This window comes from Astyanax mexicanus, chromosome 2 (genome assembly GCF_023375975.1).
Source record: "Astyanax mexicanus isolate ESR-SI-001 chromosome 2, AstMex3_surface, whole genome shotgun sequence".
NCBI classification, from domain to species: Eukaryota; Metazoa; Chordata; class Actinopteri; order Characiformes; family Acestrorhamphidae; genus Astyanax; species Astyanax mexicanus.
Genome location: NC_064409.1, coordinates 50,184,621 through 50,202,049, shown reverse-complemented (window position 1 = coordinate 50,202,049; position 17,429 = coordinate 50,184,621). Strand labels below are relative to the sequence as shown.

The 17,429-nt window shown below is 36.3% G+C and overlaps 1 protein-coding gene across 1 annotated transcript in view; it reads right to left on the bottom strand.

The window, feature by feature from the left end:
- itga11b (integrin, alpha 11b) overlaps positions 1–17,061 on the bottom strand; it is a 65,629-nt gene extending 48,568 nt beyond the window's left edge. The window contains exons 1-2 of the mRNA XM_007231189.4: positions 16,834–17,061; positions 6,704–6,815 (exon numbers count right to left, since the gene is read on the bottom strand). Of these exons, the coding sequence (XP_007231251.3) occupies positions 6,704–6,815; positions 16,834–16,882 (161 nt within the window). The 5' untranslated portion in view covers positions 16,883–17,061. The remainder of the gene's footprint in view (positions 1–6,703; positions 6,816–16,833) is intronic.
- Between the last annotated feature and the right edge of the window lie 368 nt (positions 17,062–17,429).

The window sequence follows — 17,429 nt, the reverse complement described above, 5'->3', positions numbered from 1 at the left end:
GCAGGATAAACTATTTTTTAATACTCTTAATTTCAGAAGAAACAATAAAAAAGCAGTTGTGCATTCATTTTGTGTAGCCTCAGTGTTACCACATATAAGGGATGGTTTAATGTACATTAATTCACTCTATTAGGAGTATTTTCCTTGATACGCATCTTCTTACATTTTAATTGATAATTCATCATTGTTGTTTATAAACAGAAAATTATATTTGTCGATGGATAATATGTTAGAAAAACGTATTTTTACCGCATTTGTCAGACTATAAGGTGCACTGAATTATGAAGTGCAATACAAATGAACAAAATATTCGGATCTATTTTCAAACATAATGGCACAACGGATTATGAGGTGCATTAAGCAACACTAGTAAGGATGCCTACATTGAAGTGAGCAAGGGTATCACCATGTTTCCCTTCTAATGGGAAAGCTGGGGGAAGCGCCTTAGTAAACGAAACTGTAATTCTTAAAAAAAAAAAAAAGATTTTCTTTTAAAGTCAAATGAGCACAGATTTTCTCAAAAAAAAAAAATATTTGGGGTTGTAAAGTGCTCCTGTTTTTTTACAGTAAGCTCAGATTTCCAATATGTTGTCTAAGGGTGAGTTTTCAGTTTCTCCAGCACTAAGGCTGGGTGCAGCAGCACCCGCAGACCTAGCAGGGCGTAAATGCCACCCGATAGTACTGGACTGAGAAATCCTGAGTGTTTCGGTAACCCAGGGCGTGATCAGATATTGGGTTAGACCGTGTTGCTTGATTTAACATGGCAAACACACAGACTACAGTTCGATATACTCACATCTAAATGGAAAAAGAGCTAGTGGTAAGCACTGTGGTAAGCGGCTAATGCTCATGCTTTAAACACTGCACTTCAGTGGCGTGGCTTTAATGCTCTTTAATACCTGACTGGTAGATTTCATACATAAGGTTCACCAGATTATAAGGCGGTACAGAGATATTTTAGTATGGTTTGAATTCAATTGTATGTAACTGTGTTAATATATCTAGTATAAGTACATATAAATAACTATGAATTCATTTTTTATGTGTAGGAATATGTAGGAAATCAACATCTCCACGGTACAAGGTACTCTTATTTCAGGCTTCATAGCAAAGCCCTGGAATATTTCTCCTCCACATCAGATATTTAATTGTAACAATGAAACTAAGTCAATTCAGGCAGTTTAAATAAGAAGTAATCCTACACTCTCCATCTGTGACATCTCCACAAGGTATTTCCCGTTTTCTTCTTCATAAGAATGTACTTTTCCAGCTACTTGGCTCAAAGAGTGGAAATTTGCTCTATCCAGAAGGATATTTCCACTAAGTGAAGGTCTGTTACTCATTCCTATTAAAATATTTCTTACCTAAATAAAAACTAGTGCACAATTCAGATTCAGATAATATGAGTGATAGACTAGAGGTCAGTAACAGGTGCTAGAATGAAGATTTACACAAAAGACTGAAAAAAAACTAGACAGAATTGCTGTGAACACTGTGACCCAGACAAATCCTCATGCCATTATGCAACATAACAACCAACAGGCAACAATATACATAAGCTTTTGCTCTGCTAAGACATAATAAATATTGTACTGCTAGAGACTCAATGCTTTAAAAATTGGATATATGCACTGTGTGTCTATGTAAACAACATTTCTTTGTCACAGATAAAATTAACCCAATGAAAATTCTCCCAATTATCTCATTACTTATCTGGACTGACCTTACAAAATAATTGTGGAGCAATACAGATCTCTTAGCAGGTTATTGGCACAAGAAGGTTAGAAAGAAAAGGCAGATAAAGCCTATGACCTTAGAACTTTCCATTTCAAATCAGCACAGTCCACACTAAACAGAAAATTATTAAAAGTATACTGTAAACATACCAGAAGGGTGAACACTAGCACATGCCTCCTTCAACAAATTTGAAGTCAGTCACCGCCTCTTTTCCATCTGCTGCTAATGCCAAGTAGCCAGTGTGCAGTGATTCGGTTCTGATACATCCGCTCACAGATGCCTTGCGCTGATCGACATCACACTTTGGAGTGATGTGGGAAAAGAGCGCCATCTACCCACCCAGAGAGAGCAAAGCCAATTGTGCTCCCTAAGGGCTCCGGCAGCTCATGCCAAGCTACATGAACGGGATTCGAACCCACGATCTCCTGATCATAGTGGCAGCACCTTAGTCCACTGGACCACTCGGAGCCATATCAGCACAAATGAGATCTTCAATTGGCTTTTGGTACTGGGTGTACAACATCGTTGGTGTGTAGTCATTCTCCACCAGTCTACCTTAGGTAAATCTATAGGTTTTATATGTCGAGTAATTTTAAATAATAAAGTTCGAGGCAATCAGTTTCCTTAAAATATTTAAGGTATTCAAACTTATCCAGGCTTACAGTGTAGATGCTATCTGCATTTTAATGTCTATGATGAATTGAGAAATTATGGATGAGAAGGGGTTGGCAATTTTCTAACATCCTGACCTCATTAAACTACCAAACAGACTTTCTTGCACATTAGAGACACCAACAGTTACTCCAACAAATGCAGTATAAACAATTTTAATGCTCTTTATTTCAGAAGAAACAATGATTTAGTAGACATTACAATAGTTTTGTTTATATGGTGTTTCTACCAGTGTGCTTACAATATATAAAAAAAGTACTTTGTAGTCTAGATTGTTGTCAGATAACAAAATATGGATGACAATAACTTAGTCAAACTTACCACCCATGTTTAATAAACTTGTTTATCTATATTGGTGCATCAACTCTACCAATACGAATCTATAATGTATTTCCTACATCTTACTTAACTTGTCTGTACAGTTTTTTTCTATATCTTCATTTTCACACTATATAATGGTGTATATTATCCCTGATTCCCGACAGAGAACACTTGACTTCGCCTCTGTGAACCTGGCGAGACAGATGAACTGCTATTTGATTCATGAATCTGATTACTTTGACATTTTGGATCACCTGGTTGAGACATTGTTCCCACGAGTCATTCCACTGTGATGAGTATTTCATGAGTACAAGAGCAGCTACGCAACTTCACTGGAAGCAAAGGATGATGAATTAGTCGAAAGGAGAAAGGAAACCACACAAAAAACAGATTATCCGTGAATTTTTGGCATTCAGGTTACTGGCCGTAAGCCAAATAATCACATTTACGAGAAAAAAAGCCAGTCATTATGAATGGTTCATTTTTAGTAAATAATAAATAAAATATCAGAAACTCATTTCCTCAGGGGAACTGTATCATTCTGTTTCATTCCTGATTCATCAGACACCAAATATGTTAAATTACAATACCACATATGGCTTCGGGAGCGTGCACTACTGAACTGATGAGATTTTCTAGGCTCTTTCAAACTGCAAAAAGAAAAATAAGATTCCTGACTCTGCTGGCCGACTACAGAGTCATTCACATTCCTGGAGCATCACATACCAGGAGCTTTGCTTTCCGCCACTGTGTTAAGTTGTACTATGATGAGATGCACAGCGGGGGGCTAAGGAATAACAAACCACAACACATGCTTTCCAGAAGCCGCTACTGCTGTGCGAGGCTATCAGACAGGTTGCTAGACAAGGGCAAATACTTTCCACTTGTTTACCTGCAGACTTCAAAGGCCAAAAGCATTTCACAGTGTGGAAGGACTGTGTGTTACCGTCATGAATGACAAACCTCAGGCTCGAAAACAGGAAGTAGTATCCAGCTTGTGTTGTGTGGAGTTGCATTAATTGTAGTAATTGAACACATTAAGTGGTGCGTACCTATTTGTGTGTGCGCTGGGTGGAGCTGACTCACAATTTTAAAAGGTATTCTGTCATCACAGTGTGACTCTTAGAAAACCATTCAATTTATCATGGAGTACGGGAGTGTTTTCATGCACTTCATAATCTCATTATAATCAGATTTCTACAGTTGAAATTTACATAGTCATACAAATAATATTATGCAATTTTTTGTTTAGATTGAGTGTAAGAAATATACACTAATATAATACATTTTAGCTTTGAATTTATTATTATTATTATTATTATTATTATTTTATTTTATTTTTTTGCAGTGAATGTATCCATTTAACCAGAGTTTTATTGGATTTCTCAGTCTGCACAGATAGCAGCTGGATGGTGACAACACGGAGCGAAGGATAAAGGATTGAAAAATGTTTATCTTCTAGTGAGGGGTGTTAATAGCCCTTTTAAATTTTAAACACCCCTAAAAGGAGTATGAGCACCCCTAAAAGTGAAAGCATCTTTTGGTTTCTTTGTTTGACTTTTTAAACTAAAGTTTGTCACTGATAAGCTAAATTGTTCAAATCATATTTAAGCAGCTCTTAATATTATTCTTTATTCAGTTTTTTTTTTTTTGTTTAGTAAGCTAACACTGGTTAAACTGGAGTGAGAGAAGCTGGCTGTGTTGATGCTGGTCGGTCTGTGTGTTTATATTACAGGTAAAGGTGAGGTGCTAGACTAGTACTGTCTGTATGTGTATCAGCTAATTTATGTTGTTATCTATACTGAGTTTTGAGTAGCTTTCTGCTTTTATCTATTTAAATTAGACTAGAAAATGAAAAAAAATAAGGATATTCTTATTTGCTGAAAAGATGTTTAAAATGAAAGTAACACACCTGTCTCCAGTACATAATAGTTTGTGTGTCTTATTTTGAATCTAAATAATTCTATTTCTTCTGATATGACCCACTCACCCCTCCTGGGTAACTCTCCTCAAAATCATTGACATTCTTATCCTAGAATCGCCCTGATTCTAGCTGATGTATAGTCATCGATGTTTTAAAAAAGGCATAGGGATAAAATGTAAGTTTTGTGTAGGTTTTACAATGATGTCTCCTGGAAGCTAAATAACACTGTACTAAGTTGTTTTTCTATTTGTACAGTCATCTCTAGGCAGACACCACCAGGCACGATCATTACCACTCACTGAACTGTCCACTGTGGGTGGTAACATTAGCCTTGTATTATGTATTCCCAGTAAACGCTTGACACTGTGGATTGAGGAATGTTAAATGCTCACACAGTTTGGAATGGAATGTCCCATCCATCTGGCACCCACTACCAGGCCTCGCACAAGCACCGATTATTCACATCAAGTACACTCACAAGATAGTACCTTATAACTTATACAGGTATATATATATGTATGATCAATTTATATACTGCTGTCCTATGACTGGTATGGTATCCTATTGAGATCTGGTGTGCCTGTCTTTTTTTAGTTTCTGAAAAAGAAGGACTTTAAAAAGTTCCAAAACTTGGTGTGCAACATTGATTTGTGTTCAGAAATGATGAATAGACGAAGAGATTTGAAATATGATTGACTGCTCAGAAGAATCCCGCTAGGCAGAACACAGACTCTAAGGCTGCCAGCAGACAGCTTCTGGGACTAAATACAAATCACAGAAACAGCTCTGTGAAATAGAGAAGTGATTCTTCTTTCAGAGCTTGTCCTTTCACTACTTGAGAACTGTGTCCTGAATAAGGACAAACATATGAACAATATTCTTTACATTCTTAACTTTACTGGACAATAAATTAGAGATTAGATTAGGTATTTTTTTCCTGAAGGATCAATATACAGTATATCACAGAACTGCATCTTTACAGCCATTCTCTTCATGAGGAAAAACTCAAAGAATACATTGGGTGCTGTTAGGTCAACACTTTACACAACTTTATACAGGGTCCTACTCTAAGCTTTGTGCCACGTAACACTGGTGCTCCTGATTTGAATTAAAGAAAGCACATAGAGAAATTTAGGAGTATAAACTTAATATGACCTGTTTCATTCCATCTCTTTTTATTTTTCCAGCTGTCAGTCAGAAAAGATGTGTAATAATACAGCAATCCAATGTATTTCTACACAGTTCAAACCCTCATTGAACACAGTTCAAGATCCTTAACACGTTTGAGTTCATTTAATATAAAATATGTTTTTTTTTATTGCAGTTTATTCTGCTTCTGTATTTATCTAATTAATTCATTCAATTCTTTGTGTCAGTAGTTTTTATTTTCTGAGCCTTAAAGAATGTTTCGCGGGTAGACATCTCTTACTGTAGCGCTGCAAAAAAACTTTCACACTAATTAAAATAATTATTTAAATAGATGTTTCACTGAAATGCCAAATGTTATAGGAATGTACCAAGAAAGTAAAGAAAAAAGTTTGCTATGAAATACAGGAAATGTGTGTGAGGAGCTTCTGCATTGGTATTTGATATGATGTTTAACAAAGTCGCTTGCATCAGTGCACTGTCCACTGATGGAGGTAATGCCTTCTATTACTGTTAAATACTGTATCTGCACAATTTCATCCGCACCATCCATCTGGCCTTGCACAAGCTCTGATAATTCATGCCACCTTGCCATGAGCACACTGGCCAGTGTACAACCTTACTTACAAGATAATACCTCACATCATATGTAGATGTGGGAATTCTCAAGTTATCCCTTGAGATGGCTTGTTGATAGAACTCTAGGAAAGACAATGTTGCCAGTTTGGGTAAATTAGGAATTTATAATGCTTAGAGAGCTGAGAGAAATATCTATTGAATGTATAAACTTGATCTGACTTACAAAATAAAGAGATGGAAAGCTGGATGCCAGAATTTGTCTAACAGCATGACTGTTGAGCATCTTTGACACATTACTTAGACAAATGAAGAAGAATGACATACCATTTCTGACCAAGAGCCTCATGTTGCTGTACTGTGTATCCAAACTGAGCCTCTTTTGGACCTCGGATAATCTGGGCATTCTTCGTGTCAATACTGAAGCAGTCCCTGTTCCCTTTAAATAGATAAATAAAACACTTTTTTAGTGTATTTGCATCACACAATCATGCATCAGGTTGTTTAGAAATTAATAAAAAAGCTTAATAACCAGAATGCATAACAAATCAAAGTTATGTGATAATTATGTGGGTATATTGGTAGAAATTTTTTAGACATGCAGCTGAGAGGGAAAAGACAAAGAGGAAGACCAAAGAGGAGATATATGGATGCAGTTAGAGAGGACATGGAGGTAGCTGGTGTGAGGACAGAGGACATAGAAGACATAGGGAGATGGAGGAAGATGACTTGCTGTGGCAACCCCTGAAAAGGGAAAAGCCGAAAGAAAAAGAAGAAGAAGAAATGAACATCAATAACAGCCATTGAAAAATGAACAGAAAATCAGTGTAATCTAATAATCAAAATCATGATTAATCCCAATTGGACAGTTATCAAAGCATAACACAAAAAGCATAAATTGGCTGATAAGCAGTTTTTATGGCCAGGTGGGGCCTGTTCTTTTATCATTTCATGAAAAATTAAGAAAATGAAAGGTCTGGTTTCGGTTCCTTTTGTGGTAAATTTGCATTAGCGCTTCCTGGGAACACTCAGTATGAGGATTAAAGAGAAGCCAATGCAAATGAAGGAGGCTATAATTAAATGGAAAATAAAACAACTTCATGCGGCCAAGTTATTAATTTTACACAATATTAAAAAAAAGACAATACCAGTGAGCTCAAAAACACACACACACAAAAACAAAATACACAATATTATCCCACTGGTAACACATAAAAACATAAAACTGCATTTATTGGTGTTTATTTATGCTGCTACTGCTATTGAAAGTGTATAGTGCTATACTTCTACTCAGATTTAGCAAAATGCAGCAAAACTCAAAACTCAATGGTCAATACCATATTAAGGGAAAAAAATGGAATGCTCTTAAATGGTGGATTTTGTCACCTAAGACCCATAAACTAGCACCAAGTGAAAATAGTTCCAGTAAAGACCTGGCAGAGAATGTCAACAGACTGCAATTTCTTTATTAAACCAGCAGCCAGGTATAAAAACAAATCCTCTTATTTATAATTATACATGTTTGTCCAATTACTTCTAAGCCTGTAAAAAGGGACTATGTGCAAAATGGTAGGAATTGGTAGGAATTACTTTAATCCAATATTTTTTTGTTAAATCCATTGATTTGATCCTAAATATCTATCTACACTTTAGATTCACACGCATTCTTATTCATACAATCATTGTCCATCTACTAGTTCCACTATTAAGTATTAAGAGGTACTTTGTAGTTGTACAGTATAATTTTAGTCTGCAGTCTTTCTATTTCCAAGAATACTTCATCAACCTCCCTTCCCTAAAGTTCTTCAATAGAGACAACCCCACAGGACCAACACAGAGCAGCCATTATTTGGGTGGTGGTGGAGTTTATAAACACCTCAGTGTCACTGCTGGCCTGAGAACAGTCCACAAACCAGACATATCTGATTGAACTAGAGGAAGACGAACGCAGAAACAGTCTGTGCAGAAACAGAAAACAGAAACAGCACAACACACACCACTAACACACCACCTGAATATTGAGAATGACCTATCTCCCAAATAAGAGCGGCTCTGTGGCAGTTTTAAGAGGTACTGTCAACTGAACGGTCAGCTTTGGATTATAATGACCTAATCATTCTGTTTCTATAGACAGGGACAGCTAAGTTTTTTAAGTTTTATCCCGAGACACTGAGTTCATATGAAGTCTGGTTTCAATTTAAATATTTATCTGCAAAGGTCAGTCCAATGAGAGCAGGAAGACTTTTCTACTACTGCCAAGTGAGGCAAAAAATGCCATATTGCAGTAATGATGTCATATTGCTTTTCAACTTTAATTTCCCCAGCAGGAAACTGTGAAATGCATAAATGGATGGAACAGATGAACTGTCCATCCTCTGATAAAAAAAGACACAAATGGGTCAAGATGATTCTTCATCTTAACCTTTCATCTGGAATCTTTTTTTTTATCTGTCTCTTTCTCTTCCTGTCTGTCCATCTCTTTCTGTATTTCTTTCTCTCTCACTCCCTCCCTCTTGTCGACACATCTGCTGCACTGGCCTGTTTAAGTGTCCTCATCTCACTTTGTCTGATAGATATTTTTGGATGATAAAAAAGGTAAAAATGTCAAAATCACAGTATAAAATGATTTATGCTGCCAGAAGATCATGGTGTAGGCGAGGCTAGACGTGGTGCTGTTGGTCAGTCTGTGTGTTTATATTAAAGGCGAGGTGCTAGACTAGTACTGTCTGTATGTGTATCAGCTAATTAATGTTGTAATCTATACTGAGTTTTGAGTAGCTTTCTGCTTTTAACTAGTTCAATTTGACTAGATGACGGAGAATGCAGCTGTGGGAGGTATTTTGATTAAAAAAAATGTATCACCCCAGACTCTCTTGTTCCCTGTCCATCACTTTCTTTATTTCTTTCTCTCTCGCTCCCTCCCTCTTGTCGACACATCTGTTGCACTGGCCTGTTTAAGTGTCCTTATCTCACTTTCTCTGATTGCTATTTGGACCATGTGTTCATAGATATTTTTGGATGATATAAGGGTAAAAATGTCAAAATCACAGTATAAAATGATTTATGCTGCCAAAAGATCATCTGTCTAGATTTATGCTTTGTGGTTATTGTCCTTGACATGATGTGTTCCTTCAAATATTTTTAGATAAAACAAAAATGCAGAATGAGTGTAGAATGTTATACTCAGATTTCTTTTATTTCTGTTAATAAATAAGGATTAATCTACTTTTACAGTAAATAAATGAATTCCCAATGCAGTGTTTGGGTCCATACTGCTGTGTGATGCGTCTGCACACAAAGGGGAGTTATATTTTGGCACAACACCAATTCTTTTTTCCTGTGGTTTGGTTCTCGTTCCTAAAGTCCGATCCAGCTAGAATAGTGCTTTCACACTGCAGACAAACCAGACCATGGTTTAGTAGATCCAGACCCAGACCACCCCTTTCACACCTGTTACTTTGGTTCGGACCAAGCAAGGTGTGAAAGCATCCCTACATGCACCACCATCCAAAGAAAAAGAGCTGCATCTGTGGTTGAAGGCACTAAATTTAAAACATCCACCCAAACATCCAAATGTCTGCCCTTACCGGTTTGTGAGGAAAAGCAACATAAGAAGACCCAAACCCTTTCTTTCTTTCTTTCTTTCTTTCTTTTGTTGACACATCTGCTGCACTGATGTGTTGATAGGTATTTTTGGATGATTTAAATGTAAAAATGTCAAATTTCATAGTATAAAATGTCATTATTTATGATTCCAGATGATCATCTCTTGAGATTTATGCTGTGTGCTTATTGTCCTTGACATGATGTGCTTCTTTAAATATTCTTAAATAAGACAAAAACGCAGCCTGAAAAGCAATCACATTTAATACGAAGCAGATTAGTTTCTGTTTTTATAGTCGTGCTAAAGCTTAAAATCACACCAAAAAGCAGGTCATATTGGTTTGCTTTTTTGTTTCTATGTTATATAACAGTAGTAATATAATATATACAATATTATAATAATAATTATTATTATAATTATATTATACAGTTCAGTTCAAAGTATTTTATTTGTTTTTTATTAGTTCAAAGTATTTTATTGGTTTTTGAAGCACTCTTAAATTGCCAGTCTGATTACACCCTCAGCTGCGCAGCATCCTCTGAGATCATCATCACAGAATTTATTGTCTGTTCTGTTGGTTTATCTTAAGCTTAAAGGTGACCGTGCCTTTGCAGTTTATGCTCCAAGACTATGGAACAGTCTACTGCCCAATATTCACCAAACCACTTCAATCTTGGTTTTTAAATCAGCTATAGTGAGAGACTATTTGGTAATATATACTTTTTCTTGTTCTTTGTGAAATACTATAGGTCTCTCTGAGTTGTATATGGATGCTGCACTTTAATCTGTTTTTCAAACTCTGTTGTCTGCAGTGGGTAGTAAAAGAAAATGTTCAGAAAAACAAGTCGATCAGGAAAAGCACCATATCTACGTCAACCCGTGAATTAGTATTTATGACCTCGTCCACCTTGGTTTGTGACCGCCTACAGGTAGAGCTGAAGTCAGGCAGCGACACCGTCTTGTCAGACAGGAGCTAACAGCGCTAGGAACAGAATGACAGTTTGTTTCTCTATTTGTGCGAATATCACATCAGTGTTATATGCTTTGCCGAGTAATTCAGAGCTGAGGAACAAATGGTTAGAATTTGTCTATGGAACACCACCAGCAAAGTTTTCTGTTTAAACTAGTTACTTAGCTAGCTAGCTATTTTGTTTAAGGAGATGTGGGTAGTTAAAGACCTGGACTGCCCACCTCTATGTGTAAGTAACTAGGTTTACATAGGATCTCCAGTGGATTTGGCGTTTTACAGCAGGGTACCCTGCAGCAGGGTACAACACGTGTTGTAAAGTAACATATGACATTGCAAAGACTGTTATTAGTGTAAAAATGTATTTATTATTTTAAAAAGCTTCTAACTGTTGTCCATCTTTAAATGGACAATATTCATAAGCAAGGGCCGACATCCAATCGACTTTTTGATTCTCCTTAAATTCCTGTATTTTTGTTTATAAATAACGCTTAATCTTCTGTCACAGTAAATAAATGAATTCACAATGTAAGTGTTTGTGTCCATACTGCCGAGTGACACGCCTGCATATCATGTCACTGCTTTTCAACTAGAAACGTGTTTTTACACTTCAGACGAAGCGGACCATGGTTAACGAACCACGAAGCCACGAACCCATACCACCTTTTTTGGCCATACGGAATTCTGGTTCTTTGGTCTGAACCGTAGTTCACAGTCTTTCCCCTTTTTCCTTTACACAACTGTTACTTCAGTTTGGACCAAAATAAAAAAAATATATAAAAAAGTCAGGACCAAACAAGGCAGGTGTAAAAAATTACATACACCACCGTCCAAAGAATAGGAGCTGCATCTATGGTTAAAGGCATTAAATTTAAAACATCCACCCAAAACATCCATTCTGCTATTTCCACTTTCAAGAGTTTAATTTCTTTCAAATTTGTGTTAAAGTAAATGCTGTCAATACTGATATTTTTTGAGAAAACCATAGCCATACCAAATTTTTTGTGCATCAAGGACTCCCTAATAAAATGCAGGAGAAACCTTTGCTATTTGGATGGGTAGGACCTCTGCTTTATGGTCAGTATCCACAGCATTTACTTCTACAAATTCAGAAGAAAATACACTCTTGTAAACTGTCGTGGTAGAATAGGGTGCATAAAGAATGTTGTATTTTTATGAAGAGTGCAGTAGCTGCAGTAGTTCCTGTTGATATTTTATTATGGGTGGGTTTTGTCTCCAACAACGAATCAAAGAAAATACCAACACTCTCTGTTTGGGTAGGTTAACTCAAAAACAAACTGCACAGCATTCAGTAAGAACACCCACTGATATTTAACCTGAGTGCTTATTTTCAGTATCAGTGGGGCATCCAGCACACCAGTGCCTATTTCAACAAGCTGAAACCCTTATTAAGTGGCCAACCCGAGATCTGTCCAAGAGTTTTGGTTGCTATGGCAACATAAACAGAAAAAAAAACCTTTAACAGCACATGGATCCAGAGGCTGACGTGCCCTCATTTTGTTTTATTACTGACAGGCTTTACGTAATCTGAACCACAAATCTTTAACTGTTAAAGAGAGAGAGACTGAGCTTTTCTGCTGGTATGACCAATTCACCTTATTCAGCTCATTAGCAGTCAGGTGTATTAGCAGCAAGCACACACCTCTACTGCACCTCCTGCCCACCCCCACATAACCTGTCTTACCAAGGCCTTGGGTTAACCATCAGCATTTCTGGAAGAAAGAGAACGTGTTATGTGTAGCTAACAGAGGTAACTGTTAGTCTTCCTTTCCTGGAGCATTCCTGATGAAAGCCAGTTTCATCATGACATGTTTGATGGTCTTTGCGACTGCATTTGAGAATACTTTCAAAATTCTTTCTTTAGATTGACTTTTTTTTCTTAGTTGAGTAGTTCTTGCCATAATATGAATTATTCAAATAGTGCAATTCACTGTATATCAGCTGTATCTCTTCACAACACAAATGATGCTCTCCAACACATTAAAGCTGATGTGCGCAAATTTTGGAATTTGGGGGATTTAGGGCCCTCTCTGGTGAGAATGGGTAATTGCACCAAGCACACTTTAGTTTTACAATGAGTGAATAAGCTACTGAGCTCTGAGGTTCCTCTTCTGAAGTCTCCATTGCTCCACCAGATCCTCTTTTAGAGGCTCTACGTGTGGCGTAAGTACGTAAAGACATGCAGAAGAACTACCGCAAAAAAGCGAAACCATTTTTAGAATAAATATATTAGGCTTAGCAGGGATGATCGTTCCAGCACACTGATACCATTAAACACAATATTTTATCCCTTCTCCACTCAGAAATGCTTCTGCTTTCAGTTTAGAGACAAAATAATATGGACTGCCACTTTAAGTGGATAAGAAATTGAAGTAATTAAAAATTCATCACAGCTGTTAACTGGAAGCCTTTCCAGGTGACTCTACCTCATAAAGCTGACTAAGAATATGCCAGGATGTTGCCAGGAGGGTGCTTACTTAAAAGAATCTAAAATATATAGCTTGAAAGTATAACATAAAATATAAAAGGTGTAATTGTACATGCATTCAGTGTATACAGTCACATGGAGAATAGATGGTATGATTATCGCTATTACGACAAATATGAAAAAGAATAATAATAACTTTACAATTTCATAGTAAGTTCACATCAATGTCTGTAAAAACATTGGTTCATACATACTGTGAAGGGGACACACTTTAAAGGAGAACTCCGGTGTAAAATTGACTTTGGATTGAGAAAAACATGATAAAAAGTACTTACCTTTGTTGAATAGCACAACGCCATTCTTCTACAGCTTTCTGAGATCCAGTAATTTTGTGCTTTTTGCCCAGAACTCTATACAACCGCCGTATTGGGGCATATTTTGCCACAATAAATTGCTTTTTACACCTTTGAGGCTCAAAGAAGCTCCACACATCCTTGCTAGAATCCGGAGAGGGTAACAGGATGCGGAGGCAGGCTATGTGGAGTCTATGTAAGTATATGTCTGTCATCACGGGCAAAGAGCTACTTTGAGCCTGGATAACGGTGTAAAAAGCGATTTATTGGGGCAAAATATGTTGGGAAAAAAGTACACAATTTCTGGATCTCAGAAAGCTGTGCGAGAGTGGAGGTGGGCTATTCAACAAAGGTAAGTACATTGTGATGTAAATCACATAGGAACCAAGAACAGAAGAGGTGCTGATTTCTGGTCCTGGAGAGCTACCACCCTGGAGATTTCATTTCTAGAATGAGCCTAGAATGTTCACATGTACCCAAAGGCCTTACATGTACCCAAAGGCCTTAATTACCTAGATCCTGTATGTAAGATTTGAGAAATGTGGTAAATTCTTCAGCGTGTTGAAATCAGAAACAAGCATCATTGAGCTACTGCTTCTTCAAGAACATCAGTTTTAATGACACATCACAGTTCTAGTTCTCCAGCCAGTGCAGTTTTCAAAAACTCACTTTTCAGTGACCTGCACCACATTGGTTTTTAACAGCAAACCGTTTAAGTTGGCTAAAGTTAAATGTTTCCATATTTTTGACATTATTGGATTAAGTACTGCCATTAATGTGTCAGTGTGACCTCCACATGTACACCAGCTAAGCTACGTTACCTTACCCAGGATTAGGGTAATGAGCCTGAGGCTTAGAATGTGTTTACCTTCCAGTCTGGCCATTATCATTAAGCTATCAGTTTCATAGTGTGAACTGACCAGCCAGATGTGATTTTCACATGTCTGATCCAAATGCCACTGGATGTTTTCTCTGTTTTCAGAATAAAAAAAAAAACCTAAAAGCTTTTAAGTGGACATATGTTAAAATCCTTCGTCAACTTTAGCAAGAACAATTTATCATTGATACAAAAGTATCAAAAAGTATTAAATAACTCATAAACATGATAGTTACATTGAAAATTATATTACAACCTTAAAAAAGGTCGCTACTCTAACCATGTTTGTTTTTAATCAAGTAACGAGCAGGTTGGTGAAATGATGTTAATGATCTTTGTGACTTTTTCTTATTTTTCCTTCAAAACAAATGTTCAATGAACTGCATGTCAAGAAGTGTAAAGGTAAGAAAACCACTATTTAATTCTTATGGAGAAGCTAGGACTGGTGTATTATAAGCGGACTATTAGAAACATTCTTAACTAATGTTAAATCTTTCTTACACTTGGTTAAAGGTGTGTGCAGGTGTGTTTCTGCCTAATATTTTATTACTAATATAATTGATCCGAAATGCTTCTAATATATATCTTTTATAATGAAACTTTATCAAATAATCAATTTTTTACATTTTTCAGTTTCTTTCATAATCATAAACACCCATTTAGATCACTTTAGATGAAGCTGAAATTCTTGCTGCTTTAAGCCGTTTGTTGCAGTCAGAAAAAAAATGTGTTGAATATTCCAGTATAAATCATATAAAATGCTTTTTTTTTCATATCTCACTTTCTAAAGTCTTTTTACATTGTCTTTGATGTACAAAAATGTTTGATGTGGACATAAGAATGTTTGGTATGTGAGATGGTTTCATGTGATTTTTATATGTTTCATTTTTCTTTTCCCTTTTATATAAATATGTGGCCCAAATATATGTAATCCAAAAGTAAGTAAAATTAATCAGATTACTTTATTTAAAATATTATGATTAGATCATGTTACATTTTTTAACAGGAAACCGGTAGTCAGTAATGTAATACAAGTTTAAAGTAACCCTACTTGGAAATTAAGCACAAAAAGCAATTAGCAGTAACATATTTCAGTTTTTTTTTTTTTGATGACTTCATATTTCCAGCCAGCATTTTAATGTTCATTCACAGTTGCATCAAGGTCACAATAAAGTTGAATCAATGCTGATTTTGATGTTGAATGATAAATCAATACTGACATAGATTGACATATACTATTGATTGTGTTCCCCTTTTATTCGACATTGTACACTCTTAAATAGCATGCTCCATTAGGGGTTTAGTAAAGAGAATGTTTCTATACAGAACTATCAACAATCAACCACTGAATGCTGAAAAGGTTCTTAATTTTGAAGCAAAAGTAGTTTCTTCACAAACTAGATATTATTATAAATGATGATATTATTATACATATTAGACGGACTTACTGTTTATTTCTTACGATCAAAATATAATAACATTCTGATATATTTTAATAATTATTATACTTTGTTAACCTTTTCACAACTATTTCATTTCAAACATGGTTTCAACATTAATTGCTCAACCTTTAAACCCCCACAAAGTGAGTATCTATCTGTCTCCAGTGTCCCACCATGAATCACACCATGGCCAAAGTCTTGGGACACCATACTGTCCTAAATTCTAATTTGCATATGATTAAAAGTGTGAAAAGTTCGAATAATAATAGAGATAACTGATAGATGCTCAAACATTCCACAAACTGAGCAGTTCAACTGGTCCTACTGTTAAACTGACATTTTTGTTTGACATTACTGTTGAGGTGACATTTTACCCCTATTTACTCTTCTTAAGTCAGGTGAAAAAAGAAAGAGCAAAAGAAAATATATATGTGTACAGTAAACAAAATGATCAAATTAATTTTATAACTTCAACAACAAACCTCTGTGCTCTGTCTGCATCTGTAAACATCTGTACTGCATCACTTTCAGTAAAAGTTTCAGAACTGCAGCAACCTGCTGCTATATAATTCACACTCTATAATTCCATCCTCTATACAGTATGAGCAGCCTGTCTGCCGTTACATTTACTTTACTATACATTCAGATCTATTAATACATTAAATTCTTGATCAGCTTGATGGACCCACAAAATACTATTTACAAACTTTCACATCAAGTTCATAAATATGACGCTTATATAATATCATGTGTTCTGTCTCTTACCTGGGAACAAGAAGCAGGTCCAAAGCAGTAGGATAGGATAATACTCCATGGGAGTGTATATGTGTAGGTCAGTCAGTGTAGGTGTGTATATCTGTGTGTGTGTATAAGTGTGTGTGTCGGGCAACACCGCTTGCTATAAAGTGTCTGATCTGCTTGAAACAACTGCAGTGCCACAGCAGCACAAAATCAGGGGGAGGAGTGTCTCACATCTGCAAGGAGGTGCACTGGAACTGCACACTGTTGAATGACAACAAGCCTCTCATACACACACACACACAAACATGTGTACACCCCGTGTACCACACACACAAACTACGAGAAGTCTGCATGATCCCATGTAACTTTATACTCACAGTATGATGAAAAGAAAGAGTGTGATTTAAAGTTTCTTAAAGCTCAGGCAGGAGATGAATGATGAAGATATAAGCATGTGCCCCTGTGAGATTTATATGAGGCAGTGAGAGTACCAGTACCTTTCTTCTTTTACTGCTTTAATGTTGTTACACCTTCACCATGCTCTCTCTCTCTCTCTCTCTCTCTCTCTCTCGCACTGAATGAAATGAGGGGAAACACTCCAGATGTTGAGCCATGGAACG